This window comes from Suncus etruscus, chromosome X (assembly GCF_024139225.1).
Source record: "Suncus etruscus isolate mSunEtr1 chromosome X, mSunEtr1.pri.cur, whole genome shotgun sequence".
Lineage (NCBI taxonomy): Eukaryota > Metazoa > Chordata > Mammalia > Eulipotyphla > Soricidae > Suncus > Suncus etruscus.
This window is the reverse complement of record NC_064868.1, coordinates 118,915,469-118,933,812: the sequence shown is the minus strand read 5'-3', so window position 1 is coordinate 118,933,812 and position 18,344 is coordinate 118,915,469. Positions and strand designations below refer to the sequence as shown.

At 40.1% G+C, this 18,344-nt stretch overlaps 1 protein-coding gene across 1 annotated transcript in view; it reads left to right on the top strand.

Moving 5' to 3' along the window:
* DOCK11 (dedicator of cytokinesis 11) overlaps positions 1–18,344 on the top strand; it is a 238,753-nt gene that overhangs the window by 175,854 nt on the left and 44,555 nt on the right. Inside the window, exons 30-34 of the mRNA XM_049767019.1 lie at positions 2,537–2,719; positions 5,151–5,264; positions 7,945–8,160; positions 8,253–8,310; positions 14,555–14,661. Coding sequence (XP_049622976.1) covers positions 2,537–2,719; positions 5,151–5,264; positions 7,945–8,160; positions 8,253–8,310; positions 14,555–14,661 — 678 coding nt within the window. The remainder of the gene's footprint in view (positions 1–2,536; positions 2,720–5,150; positions 5,265–7,944; positions 8,161–8,252; positions 8,311–14,554; positions 14,662–18,344) is intronic.

Here is an 18,344-nt window from a genome sequence, read left to right as displayed (position 1 = left end):
ATTTTTCAGTGGCTTATGAGAGAACATTTCTCAAGCATTTATTATCTGTACTTTATTGCTTCATATTAACTTGATAAAAAGATTCATATCTATCTTGATTTGAGTTAAAATTCAAGGTTCCCAAGAAATAATCCTATTTAGTCAAGTAAGGCAGGTTTTTAAAATATTTAATTGCATATTTTATTTTTTTTAGTTTTTGCTTTCTCAAGGACACAAGAAATAATTTTAAAAGGTACATCATTCTGGTTTCACATGCCCTGAAAAAACATCTATTATTTTGTACTGCGAGCCTCTTACTACTTGCTTTCTTCGATGAGTATGGATGGGAGGTTATAACAATCTTATGTTTAGGCCTAATTTCTCTTCCACAAAACAGATGGAATGCATTCTTAAAATCACAGCCTCTTGGCTCTTTTGAAAGTGTGTTCCTTTTGTTCTACTCTCATTAAGCCACTGTGTATTTTAACCAACCCTATTTATGAGCTGAAGACACACACATGTACACTTTATCGGTTCCTTATTTTGTTGAATGGGCAACTTGCTGAGTAGATTCTCGGCATCTGGATATTCATAATATAAAGAACTCTATAAGTAAAATGAGTGGGGACTCGAGAGATAGATAGTGCAGAGGTTAAGGTGTCTTCCTTGCATGCCTTCAGCCCAGTTTCAATTCCCAGTACCATATATGGATCCCCAAACACAGAACCCTGAACACCACTGAGTGGAGTCCACTCCCACCCCTTCCAAAAGTAAAAAAGATGATCCTTTCCAATTTAAGACCCAAATTAAATTCATCAATTAGTCTTTCTTTTACTTCCTTTTGTGCAGGACTTCCCAAGCCAATTGCAAGGGTTTCTCACTGGCCATTCTCAGACAACTTGGCCAGGGATTCAGTGCTAGGGCCCAAGGATGACATTCTGCTAAAGCCTTGCCATGCCATGAATTGCTCAGGCTAAACCACTGGTGCCGGGAGAAAGGGGGACTCCTGAGCTGCACTCAGCAATTCTCAGGGCACCATGTTGTGCTAGAGATTGAACCTGGCACTGCTGTATTCATTTAGTAGGTTCTCCTTTTTCAGAACCATCTTTAACACAGAAGACATAATATAGAACCAGATCAATAGTATAGTACATACAGTGTTTACTTTGCATGCCTCTGACCCAGGTTTATTCTCCATAATACTAGATGATCCCTTCAAGCAACTCAAGGAATTATTCCTGAGGACAGAACCAGGAGTGATCCCTAAACATCTATGGGTGTGGTCCTCCCAGTAAAAGACCTCTGTAGTAAAATACTATATTGATAACATGTGAATAATTAAAAGGCAGCGAAAGAAATGCACTCAAACTTTGTTCAGTTAAATTAAATATTTCTTTTGTTTATAATCTGTTCTGATTTGTAGTGATAGAGATATAGAAAAAAATCACACAAAAATGACACTTTCAGAGTCAATTGTCTACAAGATATAGAGAGCACTTTCATTTGCTACTTCACAAATATGATAATATATACCATTCATAAAGTAATATCTTATGTATTTATTCAAATATTGTACAATCAAATGGACATTTAAATATTGAAAACGTTCATATTCAAATGGATGCTTAAATATTGAAAATGTCATTCAAATATTATATTTCTCTAATGAGTTTTAATTTTACAATAAGCATTGAATAAATTTTACATAATTATAAATATATTTTGGTTTTGGGGGTATAAGCCCAAGAGTGCTCAGAGTTTACTCCTATCTTAGCATTCAGATCATTCCTGGTGGTGTTCCAGAGATCTTGGGGCCAGAACAATAGAACTGCGGTAGAGCGTCTGCCTTATGCATGCAACCAACACAGGACAGACCCAGTTTCGATCCCTGGCAACTCTGATGATCTTTACATTTATAGTCATCGACCCACCTCTGAGGGCAGATTACTTGGGAGCCCAGGGAGCTGTTCTCAGCAGTACTGATTCTTGGAATCAGACCAACTTTAACACTTGGTTTCAGTTTAACAAATCAATCAGTTTAATGCTCAGACCTTGTGCTACTGGGGGCCTTGAGAGCCAAAGTAGAGATGGTTGGGGTCAGGTGGGACTCGAGTTCATGCCTGGGTCCCAGTGCATGCTAGGCATTTCCCCATGACTTCTTAGCTATCTTCCTGGCCCTCCCAGCTTATTTCAGTTTTTTGTTGGGAAGACTACTCTAGAGGGTTGAGACACATGGTGCCAGGGATAAAATACAGTACCTTGTACATGCAAGGCATCCCCTGAATAATTTAATCTACTCCCTGGCCCCCTCACAGTTTTTAGAGTCATTGATACCCTAATTGGAATTGTACTGTCACTGGCATTTATATCTTTGACTAGCTCAAATTCACTTGCAAGCAGAGTCAGAGCCTTTCAGTGATTTTCTATCTTCAAAGCGCCCTACAAATATTTAGGTGCCTCTATGATAGCACTGAATTGGTTGGTTTTATGATCAGGTCTTCAGGTTGGTTTTATGATCAGGTCTTCAGGTACTTACTTCTGTGTTTTCTGTCTTCAGTTTCCCTCTGCCTTTTTCAAAGGTAGGGTAAACATGTGTGCTGCGTTTTGCTATGAAGTTCTAAAGTGCTGTACCTCGAAGATCAGCTCAACCAGGAATGAAGCTTCTGCACTTTTGTATCTCCTGATGAGAAACAACTTTGAGTATACTAAAAGGAAAACCTTTCTGAGGACTCATCTGCAGGTCAGTGTGACTCTAATCTCTTCTTTCCTGTCTTCAGGCTTTCTCCTAGAAGCTAGGGGCTAGAGCTTAGCAGTTAATAACCTGGACTCGATTTCAAGTTTCCATGGCTTCCATCTATTGCATAACCCAAAATATTACTCCTGTAATCTCTTGGTATATCAGTTTCCTGATGTAAGATAAAACAAGAGAGATTATGCTGTGGGATAAAGTGATTGCCTGGCACATGACTGACCTTTGTTTAATCCCCACACCACCTGGATCCCCCAAGTCTTGCCAGGAATGTTTTGAAAGCACAGGGCCAAAATTACACTCTGAGCATTCATTAGATATAGCCCACCTCCCCGAAAGCAGTAAGTGCACCTATGTTCTTGGATTGTAAAGATTGAATGAGATATTTAACTAGCATGAAAGTATTTGCTCTATGCTCTGTAACAGGTCATGTAGTTTGTGATTTTTTTTGTTTTGTTTGGGGGCCACACCCAGCAGCACTAAATTCTGACTCTGACTTCTGAAATTACTCTTGGCAAGTTCAGGAGACCAAGTGAGATGCTGGGGATCGAACATGCCATATGCATGCCACATGACAGCCACATGCAAGGCAAATGCCCTACCCACTGTACTATCACTCCAGCCTCGGAGTTTGTGAATTTTTATGTGCCAAGAGTACCCGTTGACCTGGTCAGGCTTAAGTCATAGCTCAGCTGCTTTTTTTACTCAGTGACCCTAGGCAGATCACTCAGAATGTCCTGACAGTATTCCTTCTCGGTAAAGCGAATAATCATTTTATTGTATTAGGGTTATAAGGATCAAAGACAATGCCTGTGTATGGAAGCTGGCACAGTATATAGCAATAATGGATACTGTCCATGGTAGTTGCTATTCAGCAGCTCCATGGTTTTGTGTTTATTTGATGAATTAGCTCTGAACTAGAATACAGTTGAAACTTCTTGGCTCAGTAGGCCTCTGTAAGACAGGAAATTCTTGGTCATATTTTTATCTTCTCAGCCATGGTCTGTCCCATTGGATTTGGTCATTGGAGACTGGGTTATAAATGGGGAAATAGCCATAAGCAGTTTTTTTAACTGTCACTAGAAATGTAAAAATCTGATAGGAAATATGCTTCCCATAATATTCTTTGATGGAATTCCTTTTGGATACAAGGCCAGCACTAAGTCTATATTAGGGCTTTTTTTTTTACCATTTCTTCCCTAGCAGAGCTCAGGAGACTCCCAGAGATTCTCATTTATCCTGGCTAATGAATCTGCATCCAAGCTGGAGGATGCATTGCTGCTTGAGCCCTGCAGTGCCTGGCATTACTGGGGTACCCCAGTGGTCAGGATTTTCCAGGGCTGCACCTGGTGATACTCAAAGGATCATATTATGGAAATAGAACTGTTGTTGGGTACATGCAAAACAGTTCCTTAACCTCTACCTTATCTCCCTAACCCCATACCATAGCCTTTAACATATTATTACTTCAATGATCATCTTCACTGCAGATATCTTTTTGTGTGTGTGCCGACTTGTCAGAAATTCTCTACTAGGGTTTATTCTTCTGAGTCAAGGTTTCAATTTACTCAGTCCTTCAGACATGAATTACTAAGTGTGAAGATTTAGCACCCTGTCATCTGCCACATAGTAAGTGGCTAATAAAAGGCTACCTAAATGATTATGACTGCTATCTCTTAAATCCTCTTAAGAGCTCAGTAAAGCTGTCACTTTTATCATTCCATATTGCAAATGAGGAAAGTGAGCACAGAAGGGTTGTACAGATTTCTCAAAGCCCTCCAGTGAATCATTGATAGAGTGAATACTAGAATCTGGGAGTTTGCCTCTAGACTCCTCAGTCATAGTTTCTGTAATACCCTGTTTCCCAGATTTGGGGCCAAGTATGTAGCCATGTATTCCTTGTATCCAATGGTTAGCATATTAACCAGGCCATTCTTACAAAGGAGGCTGAGAGCACAAAGCACCCTCAAAGGCCATTATGTAAACTGTAGTGTAGAGCTGGAGCAATAGCACAAAGGGTAGGTCCTTGCCTCGCACATGGCCCCAGGTTCAATCCTCCACATCCCATATGATCCCTTGAGCTTGACAGGAGTAATTTCTGAGCACAAAGCCAGGAGTAACCCCTGAGCACTGCTGGGTCTGGCCCCCAAACCAAACCAAACCAAACCAAACAAAACAAAACAAAACAAAACAAAACAAAACTGGAGTAGAAATTAGGTAACCCACACCAAGAAACCAAGACTGCAGGGTGGGAAGTCCAGTACACTGAGTCTAGTGTAAAGAAATGAAATGCCATTAATTTTTTTGGCTTTTAGGCCATACTCAGCAGTTTTAAGGGCCTAATGTAAAAGCTTATACAATGATAAGAAACTATACTTCTTTAAAGACATTTCTAAAAAAGATGTTTGCTTTTTTCTCATAGATAATCATTGCTGTAAGCCAACTGATAGCTGATGTCGCCCTCAGCGGAGGATCAAGATTTCAGGAATCTTTATTTATTATCAATAATTTTGCAAATAGCGACAGACCTATGAAGGTATGTTCTTACTTCCTCGTTGGGAATGCTTGCCCTCCTAAAGTGCGACTGCATTGGATTCATAATGTAGACTGAATTTTGTGAGTTGAGATTTTTATATTGTACCCAACTGTAACCCTAGGCCCTGAAACACCACCTGCACATAGCAAATATTCAGTTATCAGTTGAATAGATGAATGAATGACTAAAACATGCACCTTCAATCCTGAGGCCAAAGGAATTTGAAATTTTTTCTGGACTTGATTTCAAAACATGCCAAGGGAATAAACAGATCCTTTCTGCTTCAACAGTTGTTTCCACTTATATTATTGGTTAATAGAGCATGGGATTGAAAAGTGCACAAAAACTCACTTTGTTGAGTAAGCTAGCAGTTGTCTGATTTGTTGCCAAGAGATGAGGAATGTCACAGAATGGATTTCTTTTCTGGTGATTTTGAATATTTCAAGAATCATCTCTGGATTGCTTGTGATCAATAATTTCAATACGAACTTGTGATCAGTGTTATCAATACTGGCAAATCCAAGCCAAGACTATTGTTCTTAAACATTAGTTGGCTGTGACTAAACCCAATCCCCTGATCACTGACTCTCTTTTATGCTTAAAACGGACATGATTATCAAAGTATGTTTGTAATGTTGTTGCCTGGGAAGCAGGTTGTCATCTTCAGGCTGTGGAGGACTTTTCTTCCCAGAGGAATTCTTCCCATTCTTGGGAAAGGTCATCTTTTAGCATTATTTAACAATACTGTGTAAAATCTGGAAAAAGAAAACCCAAAAGCTTGCAGTCGTAACATATTTGATGCTTGGGACGTGTAGAATCCATGTACTTAAAAAAGATTCCCAAAGGAATTGTGCTGGGACTGAATAAAACAGAATTGAACAAGCCATTCTCAGGCTGGGAAAGTGCTTTTCAGCCAGTTCAACTGATTCCATGGGGAATGCAAGTATATGTACCTAACTACACTCATGAGCACAGTAGCAAATTAGGTCATATAAGACCATTTACTCATTAAAATTCTTTATCCAGTTATTAGCATCCTTAATTCCTCCATATATAACAGTCAGGTCCTCAGCTTTTTCCCCACAGGTAAATGTGTCTAGTTTGGAATCTTCTTTTTGGAAATTTTACACCTTCCCGTTTTCTGAAATAGCCCTGGATTCTGTTCTGCTAGAGCATTTTTTGACAATAAAAGTATGCCTTTGCCCAGCAAATGAATTTTCTAAAAAGGTACAAGCAGGGCTTTGCTTATATAATTACTATTTTTTAAAGATCAAGAAGGTACTGCCTCTATATTTTGTTATTTTCACATTAAATCCCATTCCCCCATACCTATCACCTACTCCTTTCACATATTCTGTAAATCTTAGAAACTTGTGAATACCCCAGAAGAATTCAGAAAACAAGATTTTCTTTATTGTCCTTTTTTTTTTTTTGGTTTTTGGGTCACATCCAGCAGCGCTCAGAGGTTACTCCTGGCAGGCTTGGGGGACCATATGGGATGCCGGGATTCGAACCACCATCCATCTACATGCAAGGCAAATACCCTACTTCCATGCTATCTCTCTGGCCCTTATTGGCTTTTTGTGGGGCAGTCATGCCTAGTGGTCCTTGGAAGGTTCTCGAGTCATGATCCAGGGCCACCCCCGGTGGTGCTCAGGAATCCTTGTGGTGCTGGCATATAAGCTCTGGGCTCCCATATGCACAGAAAGCTCTCCAGGCCTTTGAGCCATCTCCTCAGTCCTATAGTTGGATTTTGTTAATAGTAGGCTATACCTCTAACTTCTCTAACTTAATGTTTTAGGGAACAAAAATCAACACTTTGAAAGAGGTTAATAAGTTCCTTAAACTCTTGAAGTGTTCTATGATTCATAATCTCTGATTTGTATGAAGTGACTACCAGTATGATTTGCACTTTAGTGTCGGGGGAGGTAGTGGAAGGACTGGATGTTCTTTTGTGTATGCATGAGTGGCTGATATCACAAGCTCTGAATCTAGACTGCTAACTAGTAAAAGTGTGTGCGACATATAGTGGTAAGTAAGTCTTTAGCTGAGCCTCTTGACTAATCTGTACACCTCTGTTGTAGTGCTGAATTAGAACAAATTAGAGCTACGTCATTCATAAAGTTGTTCTAAAAATGAACATAGCCAAAGCACATAGTTCATGGTCTGGTATGTCATCAGCTATCAAAAGTTTAGTTACCATTGCAACTAAAAATAAGACAGTAATTGACAAGGTAAATGACTCATCAGGGTGAAATTCCCTTTGGAAGAAAAAATGATATGAAGCCAGGTAGTCTGACTCCAGACTTCATTCTTTTTGTGTGTTTGGAGGGGCTTCCTCAGTAGTGCTTAAGAAGTCACTCTTGATATTTCTGATGATGAATCATTGCTTGGACCTGGCAGTATGATGCTTCTGAGGTAGGCTTGATGGTGCTGGGAGTCATAGTTATATGTACTATAAATATATTGCTATCATGTCTTGAACCTTCAAAGTCTGAGCTAGGTAGCTGGATAGTTTATAAGGACGAGTTTAAAGTATGAGTCATGCTCCACACCAAGAAACACAAGTCAAAAAAGTCACCAGTACAAATTGTATGTTTTCCCCAGGATGTGATAGCAATGTCTAAAGAGCATTGTCCATATTGATTTAACTTGTCATTTCTGTTCGTTTTTAAATTAGGCCACTGCTTTTCCTACCGAAGTCAAAGACTTGACCAAGAGAATCCGCACCGTTCTTATGGCCACAGCTCAAATGAAGGAGCACGAGAAAGATCCAGAAATGCTAATTGACCTCCAGTATAGCTTAGCCAAGTCCTATGCCAGCACCCCAGAGCTAAGGAAAACTTGGCTTGATAGCATGGCCAAGATTCATATAAAAAATGGAGATTTTTCAGAGGTGATTATTTCAGGTTTCATCTCAGCATTACCTGATAAAAGGAGAAATGTCAAAGCTCACCGTGACCCTCTATCTTTTTCATCCATTTCTAGGCAGCCATGTGTTATGTACATGTAGCAGCTTTGGTTGCAGAATTTCTTCATCGGAAAAGTAAGACATTCTTGTTTTTAGAGATCTGTGTACCTTTCCATATTCACCATTATTTTTTATGTTTTACGCTTTTAATGATGAATCAGATATTAATTGAGCTGAAAAATAGTCATCTTTCACCTCATTCAGTTTTTAACAGATGTTATGTTAAAAAACATGGACTTGCTAATTTTGCCTTCTGTTTTTAATGAGAGTAAGTATACAACCAGATTAAATAGTGTAGATCTGGGCCTGATACGGAATGGTTTTTTTCTAGAACTGTGTCCCTGAAAGATAAAGTTTTTCACAGAATTCATGAGAAGCTCTAGATGATAGAAATCACCTATTTTTTCTGATTTGCCCCAACTCTATTATCAACTGTCCCCAAACTTTGGCTTTGTAGCCACAATAAAATGGTGCCTGTACATTAGCTAGCAAGTCAACCAATGAAATGCATCATTATTTGTGTAACCTCCTTAGCCACAATTTGGAAGATATCCATAGTCAAGTGCCATTTTTGGGATCACTGGGATCCAGCACACTACAGTAGGGACCCTGGGAGAAATTTAACCCAACTATATGTTGGGAAGTGGGTATGTCTACCTCAGTCCTTGTAGCGGGCCATTCTGGGGCTAATGAAGTGGCTTTCTTGGCTACATTCCAAGGTCCCCCTGGAGATCCCTGTCTTGGACAGTCACCATAAACCAGAGAACCAGAACCTGGTGAAAGCCCAGGAGTTCAGTAGAGAGGTTCTGGCCTAGTGTTGGAACTCAAATTTCAAGTTTGGGGACATGTCAAGGGTAAAGACCTATGGTTTCCTTTTTCCTCTAGCACCAAGAAAATATTTCTTGTCCCAGGATTTTCCCTATTTAGGAAGGAGGCAAGTAAATGAGATTGTGCTTCACCAGAGTTACAGAAGTTATACAAACTAGTCACAGAGTTACACAAAATACTACTCCTCTTAAAAACCATGCAGAACACTGAGTCAGGAGCTGCCTGACCTGAGGCAGAAAGGCTGGGAAGCAGCAGATAGGTCTCTCGGAGTTCAGTAGGAAAGCTGATGCCTTATTAACCATCAAGAAGCTTCAACATTAGAACAGGGGTTAAAGAGCACCCCGGCCCTGGTTCTTGCCCCAACATCACATGATTGGCCATGCATTGCCTCCTGCAACCCTGTTAGCCCCCTGGCACTGATGGGTTGGTCTGAATATCCTCAGTAGCATGCACTTGGGAGAAACCCCATTCTCAGACGCTCACATTGAACCACTGACTTGGCTGTCTAACAATCACTAGGAGGGTCCCCTGAGCCTGGATCACTTTTTGGCAGCTATTCAAAAGAAACCTACCAAAAACTACTAGAGACTTCTCACCTGAGGGTTCCCTTTAACTGGTATCCAGGACCCTCAGGGCCTTATGCACTTCAGACACTTATTCCTTATTCCTTATCCTCTGAGTCCCTATGCCTGCTACAAATGGCAATGACAACGGGCCTTTTTGGCAGACATGTGCATGAAGCCAGCCAGAATTTGTGGACAAGGGAAAGACTACAAACTTGAGCTCTAGTATCACTACTGGGAAAGCAAGAGAGGTGGTCGCTACCATCTTCTTGGCATTATGGGATGAAGAGAGGTGGACAAGGCTTAAGAATCCTGCCACAGAGTAGCTATAGATATAGTACAGTGGATATAGTACTTTTCTGGCATTCAGCTGACCCAGGTTCAAAACCTGGCATCTCATATCACCACCAGGAGTAGTGCCAAGCCGGGACTAACCCCTGAGCATCGCCATGGCCTGTATACTTTCCCTTGAAGTCCATTGGAAACAATTTTTTAGACATCAAGAAATACTAAATAATGAGCATATAATGGGCATATTGGAGACAGATGTTCTCCTGGTTATTTTATTGGGGGGTGCCTTTTAAGAAAAAAATGTTTTTTTTTACCTAGTGTGTGGACTTAAAATGACTAGAAATCGCCAGTAATGAGCCATTTCTAGATCCCGAAAAGAAAGAAAATGGCCCAACCCCATTACTTAGACTTTTTTCGGAGGGCCCTAGCTCTTGCCCTTTCCATCAGAGAATGTAAGGATTGTTATTCTCTTTCCTTTATCTCAGTTAATTCACAAGTGATGGTGATCATGGGTGTTACTCCCTCCCAGCCTCCTTTGAAAAATAAGGGGTAAAATCTAAGATCTTCTAAGTCTCATTCCCTGGAGGCTGAACTTATATCTTTCCCTCTTCTGGGAGAGGGCACAACTGTTTTCCTCCAGGAAATATGTGACCTGGTCTCTACATTCTTCTACCATAGCATATGTGGTTCAGCAAAGCTTCAGGCCTTTAGGGACCATCCAGAAGCCCAGAGAAAGGAATTTCCTTTCCCATAGTGTCTGTTCTTTTCTTTTTTTTCCCAATAGGGTCATATTGCTGCTCTTTTCAGTCTTTGCACCCAGGATCTTTTCACTTAAGTTCTACAGACTTTTTGCCTCTCTCAGTCTTCCCTGATCCTTGGTTTCTCCACTTTTTACCCTTCTCACAGACTTCATAGCTTTTGCCTTGTCTTCTGGCTAGCAGTACTACAGAGGGCTGGATTGCTTCATTATTTCTTGAAACATCTCTTGACTCTTTTTATGAGTTCCTTTTGTGCTCTAGATTGTGGCATCTTGGATAGTGTCAATCTTGCTTTCTCTAAGATAATAATCAGAAGTATGGAAACTACAAATCTGAAGGGAAATGCCTGGAATCACACCAGAAAAAAAGAGGTCAAATTCTCCAGGCATACTTTCTATAAGGGTATTTAGGGCTATGTAATATCCTTCTTATTCACCCTGCCCTCTATTGGAATATATACACTTCTAGATTTAGAAATTGTGTTTTATCTAAACACGATTTCAGGATGGAGAAGAATTAGAATTTTCACCAATAATTTTAAGGACCCTAGCAAATAAAAGGAACCCTCATGTTGTATTTTGGTGGGTATTGAGAACTTAAGTAAATGGGAGTATAATCTCTTCCAGGTTGAGGCATGTCAGGCTAGGAATCAGGATGACTTAGTTCAGAAGCATAGGATCTAAAATCTGCAGTAGTGATCTTGCTTCCAGAAGATGTAGAGTACACCCTCAAAAAGTGGGGTTTGATCTGTTTATTTCTGCAAAGAATTACAGTTGCTTTCTTTTTTACATAGAAACATACCAGAAGACTTTCTTCCAAGCTGTTTATATCTCATCTGATTTCAGACACAGTAGTGTGCCTTTCTCTGTCCTCCCTTAAATCATAAGATTCTAGAAAAAAAACAGATTTGGGAATCATTTAAAATAATCATTTCTTTGGAGCATATAGGAATTCAGCATGGATCTATCTGCCCGAGGCCTTTAACAAGTGCCCCTATTTTGTGTAAGGACTGTTTTCATCTCCCTAGTCCAGTTTGGTGGTCATCTTCCTTACAGCTAACTCTTGACACCTTAGAGTTGATCACCTGAAACATTTCCTCCTAAGTTACAAGTTTCTCTGAAGCAAGAATGCCCATGGACTAGTTTCAGATTAGAAATTCTTGATTACTTACTGACCCATAAGATAAAGACTGTTATCTTGAGTGTAAAGCCATCTGTCACTGAATGTCAGCTTTTACCCAGCTGACTTGACTTCATTGAAAAACTTGGTTGGGACCAGAGCAATAGTACAGTGGATAGTGTTTGCCATGCACACTACAGACCTGGTTCAAACTCTAACATCTCATATAGTCCCTCAAGACTTACCAGAAGTATTCTTTAGTGCAGGCCAGTGTTGCCCCAAAAACAAGAAAAAAAAGACAGTTGAAAAAGGAATTTAGTTGATCTACTCTGCTGCCACTTCTTTATCTTCTGGTTCAATGCTTTGAATAGAACTTTTCCAGAGATCTGTCATAGAATATATATTTGCCTTCATATCGGCAGAAGTGAAAGGTGACAGGGCCCTGTCTTCAGTGTCTCTTATTGTTGAATTGTTTGGAACAAAAGTGGTCTGGGCCCTGGGGTCAAAGTACATCTCATTTTCATTTCCCATCTTCTGTAATTTGGGTGGTTGTAGTCACGTAAAAGTGTGAGCCACCAGTTGTATGTGTTGTGCATCAAGGTGTTAAAGAACAGCTGTGATGCCTCCTAAGGTGTTTATCCCCTTGAAAAACAATGCTTCAGATGAACCCCATTTTGGTGGTGGGTGTGCTATAGCAATATTGTATGCCTAAAATGGAAACATTTACACTCATAAACCACTGCTCCCTCTATATAAAAGAGCCCCCACCCCATGAAGCCCAACCCCTTTTTTCTCATCAGACTGACATTCTCTACTGCACTGCAATGCAGACTTCCACATTAATGTGTGGTCTTGTAAGCATCTTGTCATAGATTTTTTTTTTGGTCTAATGAGCTTCTATTTAGACAAAAATTGGCAATTCTAATTCACGATGTGTGGCCTTTTCCTCTTAGCAGAATTCTGAGAAATCTCCACATAGGGGTCTGACTTTCTAAAACCTTTCTTTCTTCCCAGATTTCTAAAACCAGGAAGTTTCCCAGCAGCTGTTTCGTTGTGAGTAGGTTGTTTCTAAATGCCACTGTTGGCGAGGTTAGTTCTTGCGACAGCTACTTGTGAACCACTGTGTTTCCCTGCCCAGCAGATTCTCTGATGCAAAGGCTCAATTTGTCTTAAGTCAAAAATGTTCAGCTGCTTCAATGTGGGTCAAGGTGACCTGGAAGTAATGTTTGGCCATGTTTTTTTGCCCAGAATCTATCATGCCACCATGTGACCTTCTGTACCTAGACTCTTGCTTAACAATTTGTTCTCAAATTCTCCAGCAGCTGTTCTCAGCTTGAGCTAGCTCCCTGCTTCCCGGGGATCCAGCTCTAGCCCCTGTACCAGCTGGTAGCAATTAGAGTTTTCTATCTTGGGGACACTTGTTTATTCGTTGGTAAATTTCTTTGGTATTATTTGATTGAGAGAATTTCTTAGGTGCACAAGTCTCCTTATTCGAAACACCTTTTCAGTTCCTTCCTTCTTAGTATATATAGCTCTGATTTAGCTCCTACTTCACACAAGAAGGGGCATTTTCAGTCACAGAGATCTTGACATATCTTCCCATAAGCCAGGGAGGGACAGAAGTGGCAATGCCAAACTGCAAAAACTGTCTCTTCCAGCACTGCTTTGTCCTATTACTCCGGAGATGTTTCTTCCCTGCCATTTGCTTTGTACCCTGTCTCTCCTGACAGTCCCAGGCTAATCTACACCTCCCAAGAGCCCAATAAGCCATTTCTAATGTCCAGTGAAATGATGAACTAGAGATAGTTCAAAAGATCATCACCACCCCTACATTGCAGTGACAGGCTAAACATACAGGGTTATTATATTACTGACACTTTTTAGACCACAGCAGGGAAAATTGGACTAAGCATGAAAAATGATGCCTAGTCCCAATGAGTCTTTCTGGGGAGGTTGTTTTGGGTCACCCTGTCAGTGTGCTTGGCTTACTCCTGCCTCTGCACTCAGTCATCACTCCTGGTGGTGTCGGTGGACCGTATGGGGTGTCAGATATTGAACTCAGGCCAGCTGCAGGCAAGACAAGTGCACTACCCTTTGTACTATTCATCCAGCCCATGAGTTAATCTTATTTGTAAATAGTTTAGCTCCCTTTGGGGAATAAAAGAGTCATTGAATGTGTGGTTGATAGGAATAATGTGTAAGATTCTTTTGTGCCCATTCTCCCTTGGTTGTGTTGCTATTCATGACGGGGTTTGTGCCAAGTTAAGGTGCTCAAAGTGAATGAGGTGCTTGTTGAGTGTCACACACATGCTCATTATGAGTGGTGCTTATACACATTCTGACGATAATGCTCACCAGGGAGTGGTCGTGATTCTCATCAGGTGCTTAGCAGGGTTTGTATTCTTTGCTATAGCATTCACACAAATTTAACTGCAGTGCTCACAAAAGGTGCCGGTGTTACACACGCATAATGGAAGCAGTGTTTGCATACCTCATCAACAGTGATACCATAGAGGTAGCATACTTATTTAGGGTATGTGTAGAGCTGTTGGCACTGTTTAGTGCATAGGAGTGGCACCAGGGATCCAACCCTTGGCCTCATTCTTGTAAAGGCAGGTGCTTGGCAACTAAACCAGCCTCCTGGTTCCCTAAATTTTTCTGTTTGTAAGTAGAAGTGCTTTGGTCCTTATTTTAAAGAGTTATCTGCCTGGTACAACACTTTTTAACAAGAACTCATACCATTATTTTTAATTTACACAGAATTATTCCCTAATGGATGTTCAGCCTTCAAGAAAATCACACCCAATATAGATGAAGAAGGAGCAATGAAAGAAGATGCTGGAATGATGGATGTCCACTATAGTGAAGTAAGATTTCAGAGACTACATTGTCATATGAGTATAATGTCTTGAAATTTATTTTCATTTTAAAGATATTGTAGGTTATATAATTTGGAAGATTGATGGCCTAAACACATTAAAGCAGTACAGGACAAAAAGGTTCCAAATATGCAATCCTGTCTCTGAATTGTTCCTGTCTCTGGTTTTAGAAATTCAGCATATATCTTATTCAAACCACCACGCCCATAATCAGAGCATGATTGAGGAAAATCATCAATACCTTTGAAGATCCTCTGTTAAAAATATAATAGCTAAGGAGCCTGGGAGCTAACTCAGAAGGCTGGAACACATGCCTGATGTGTGGACCTGGGTTTGGTTCCTGGCACTACTTGCTCATTTGACCATTGCTGGGTTAACAACCCTGGTTGTTATATATGGTACTGGGCATTCTATCTGGAGTTGGGTTACGTGCAAGGCAAATATATTAACCACTTTCTTTTTTATTAATATCTTTATTTAAGCACTTTGATTACAAACATGATTGTAGTTGGGTTTCAGTCATGTAAAGCACACCCCCCTTAACCAGTGCAACATTCCCATCACCAATGTCCTAAACCTCCCTCCTCCCCACCCCACCTCTACCTGTACTCTAGACATGCTTTCTACTTCCCTCATTCATTCACATTATTATGATAGTTTTCAATGTAGTTATTTCTCTAACTGCACTCATCACTCTTTGTGGTGAGTTTCATGTAGTGAGCTGGACCTTCCAGCCCTCCTCTCTTTTGTCTCTGAAATTTATTGCAAAAATGTCTTTTATTTTTCTTAAAACCCATAAATGAGTGAGACTATTCTGTGTATATATTTCTCTCCCTCTGCCTTATTTCACTCAGCATAATAGATTCCATATATATCTATGTATAGGAACATTTCATGACTTCATCTCTCTTGATGGCTGCATACTATTCCCTATATTAACCACTTTCTCTTTAGGCTCAGGTGACTATTTTTCTGAAAAACAGTCAGTAGACAGGACGTTCCCTACAAAATGAGGGATGACCAATGTCTTAAAATTAAGGTGCAGAATTGTGTTGTGCTATTAGGGCCCATTGAGTGAGGCTACAGGAACATAGGCATTCTTACAGGAGAATAGCAGAGGCAAAAGAAGAATGCTAGGGAGTGTAAGGTATGTTGGGGACACAGTAGCTTCTTTTGGCATTAGCCAAAGGTTTGGTTTCACATAGAGCAAAGTAACAGTTGGGGTCAGTTTTGAGTTGCTTTGAATTATGAGGCTTTATTCTATAGAAAATTAAGTTGTTATCAGGGTATTTTAAGTAGATTAGTCACAAGATGGAGGCAAAAAAGGAGGGAGATTTATTTGGGGAAATGTATTAGATGCTGATGAAGACAGAGTCTGAAGAGTCAGAATGACCCCAGAATCCAGGCATTGGTGGTGGGAATGTTGCACTGATGAAGGGGGGGTGTTCTTTTTATGACTGAAACTCAACTACAAACATGTTAGTAATCATGGTGCTTAAAGATATTATTAAAAAAATAAAAATAAGGGCCGGGAGAGATAGCACAGAGGCGTTTGCCTTGCAAGCAGCTGATCCAGGACCAAAGGTGGTTGGTTCGAATCCCGGTGTCCCATATGATCCCCCGTGCCTGCCAGGAGCTATTTCTGAGCAGACAGCCAGGAGGAACCCCTGAGCAGCGCCGGGTGTGGCCCCAAAAACCAAAAAATAAATAAATAAATAAAAATAAAAATAAATTCTAGAAACTGTGAGGAAAGGAGGGAGACTTGTTGACCAATAAAAGAAGAGACAATGATATCTCTGAGGGTCAGAGAGATGGCTCAATGGTCTGGAGCACATGCTTTGCATGCAGGAAGCCTGGATCTAGTCCCCAGACTCTGCACTGAGAAAAGTAGATCCTGAACACCATTAGATGCGTGCCTTCCCACCACAATTTAAAAGGAAGCTTGTGTATATTTTGGGTTTGGGTGTTGCTGAAAAATGACAGATGGATCACTTCTAAGGGAGAATGATGAACACATTTTTTGATGTTTGTGGAATTCAAAGTTAAAGGTTATGGAAATAGAAATAGCCATCCAGCCATTGGAAAATGAGAACTGAATCTAAGTAACTGATTGGGTTGCAAAGCCACATCTGGAAGTCATAGCTGTGTGAAAACTAGCACAGTGAGTATGGCTGAGAATGCAAGAGTGGAGAGATAAGCAATCACTCTACCATATTGGAGCTTACAAGAAAAAATAGGACAAAATTATGGACTAAGGAGTGGGAAACGAAAGGAAGGAGGGAATTTTGGAGGAAAAGAAGCGAGTTATAGTCCAATAAAATTGCATTCTTGGGCTAGAGACATATCTCAGTGGGCCTTTGCATATAGGAGACCCAACCCCACTAATACATGAACCTCTAGTACCACCAGGAACACCCCAGGAACAGCAGGAACACCCCAGTACTGAGTGAAAGTGGCATAAGACCTCATTATCTTTGAGAGCTTTGAATTATTTCCATTAGCACCCTGTTGTGAATTAGACATTCCACTTAAAAAATTTCTTTAAAACATTTTTCTAGTGAGAGAAATTCAATGGTTTACAATACTTTTAATGGTGTTTTCCCATGCACAGAATTTCAACACCACATCCATCACTAGTATACCCACCTCCCTCCCCTTTTGCGAATGGACTTCACCTCAACACGATACCCTTTGTGTTGTGGAAAATTGCTTGGTTCTTCGGAATCACTAACCTATTTGCCCATTTTAATGTCAGTATTTTATCTACTAGAATTTTATGCTCAGGCTTAAAAATCAGGCAGAATTAATTCTCTAACTTTATACTCTTTTGAAATTATTTGGACAATTTTGTGTCCTTTGAATTACCATATAAAATTTAAATTTGTATGTTCTATTTTCATAAAATAATCTGATGGAAGTGTTACAAGGATTTTGCTAAATTTTTTATCACTAGATGGAGAACTTAATACTGTGAATCTGTTAGTCAGTGAATATTTACTTAAGTCATCTTTATTTATGTCTGCCAGCAATATTTTGTATTTTTTCAGAGTAGAATTTTTTTGCCACATTTATTGTTATGATGATGTTATCTGATAATTGATTTTTTTTGTTTTATGGGCCACACCTGGCGGTGCTCAGGGGTTCCTCCTGGCTGTCTGCTCAGAAATAGCTCCTGGCAGCACTGGGGACCATGTGGGACACTGGGATTCGAACCAACCACCTTTGGTCCTGGATCAGCTGCTTGCAAGGCAAACGCCGCTGTGCTATCTCTCCGGGCCCCTGATAATTGATTTTTAATGCTCCATAAATAGTATAGCTTTTTATGTTTCACAGGTTTTTGGAGCCACAGCAGGTATAGCCACTACTTCTGGCTCAGTCCTCTGAGTTGCGCCCAGTGGTTCACATAGGACCATGTGGTACTAGGACTCGAACTTTGACCTCCTACATGCAAAACATGCCATCAGCCCCTTTAGCTATCTCTCTGGCCCTCGTGCTAGCTTTTTAATTTTTTTTAACATTTACTGTTTCAAGCATGAAGAAGATAACTAATTTAATAAACTGATCTTATAATAATCTACAGCCTGGCTAAATAAGCTCATTGGTCATAGTAGTTTGTATATTCCTTAGGAGTATCTATATACTGCAAAATTTTTTATTTTTTAAGTTAAAAA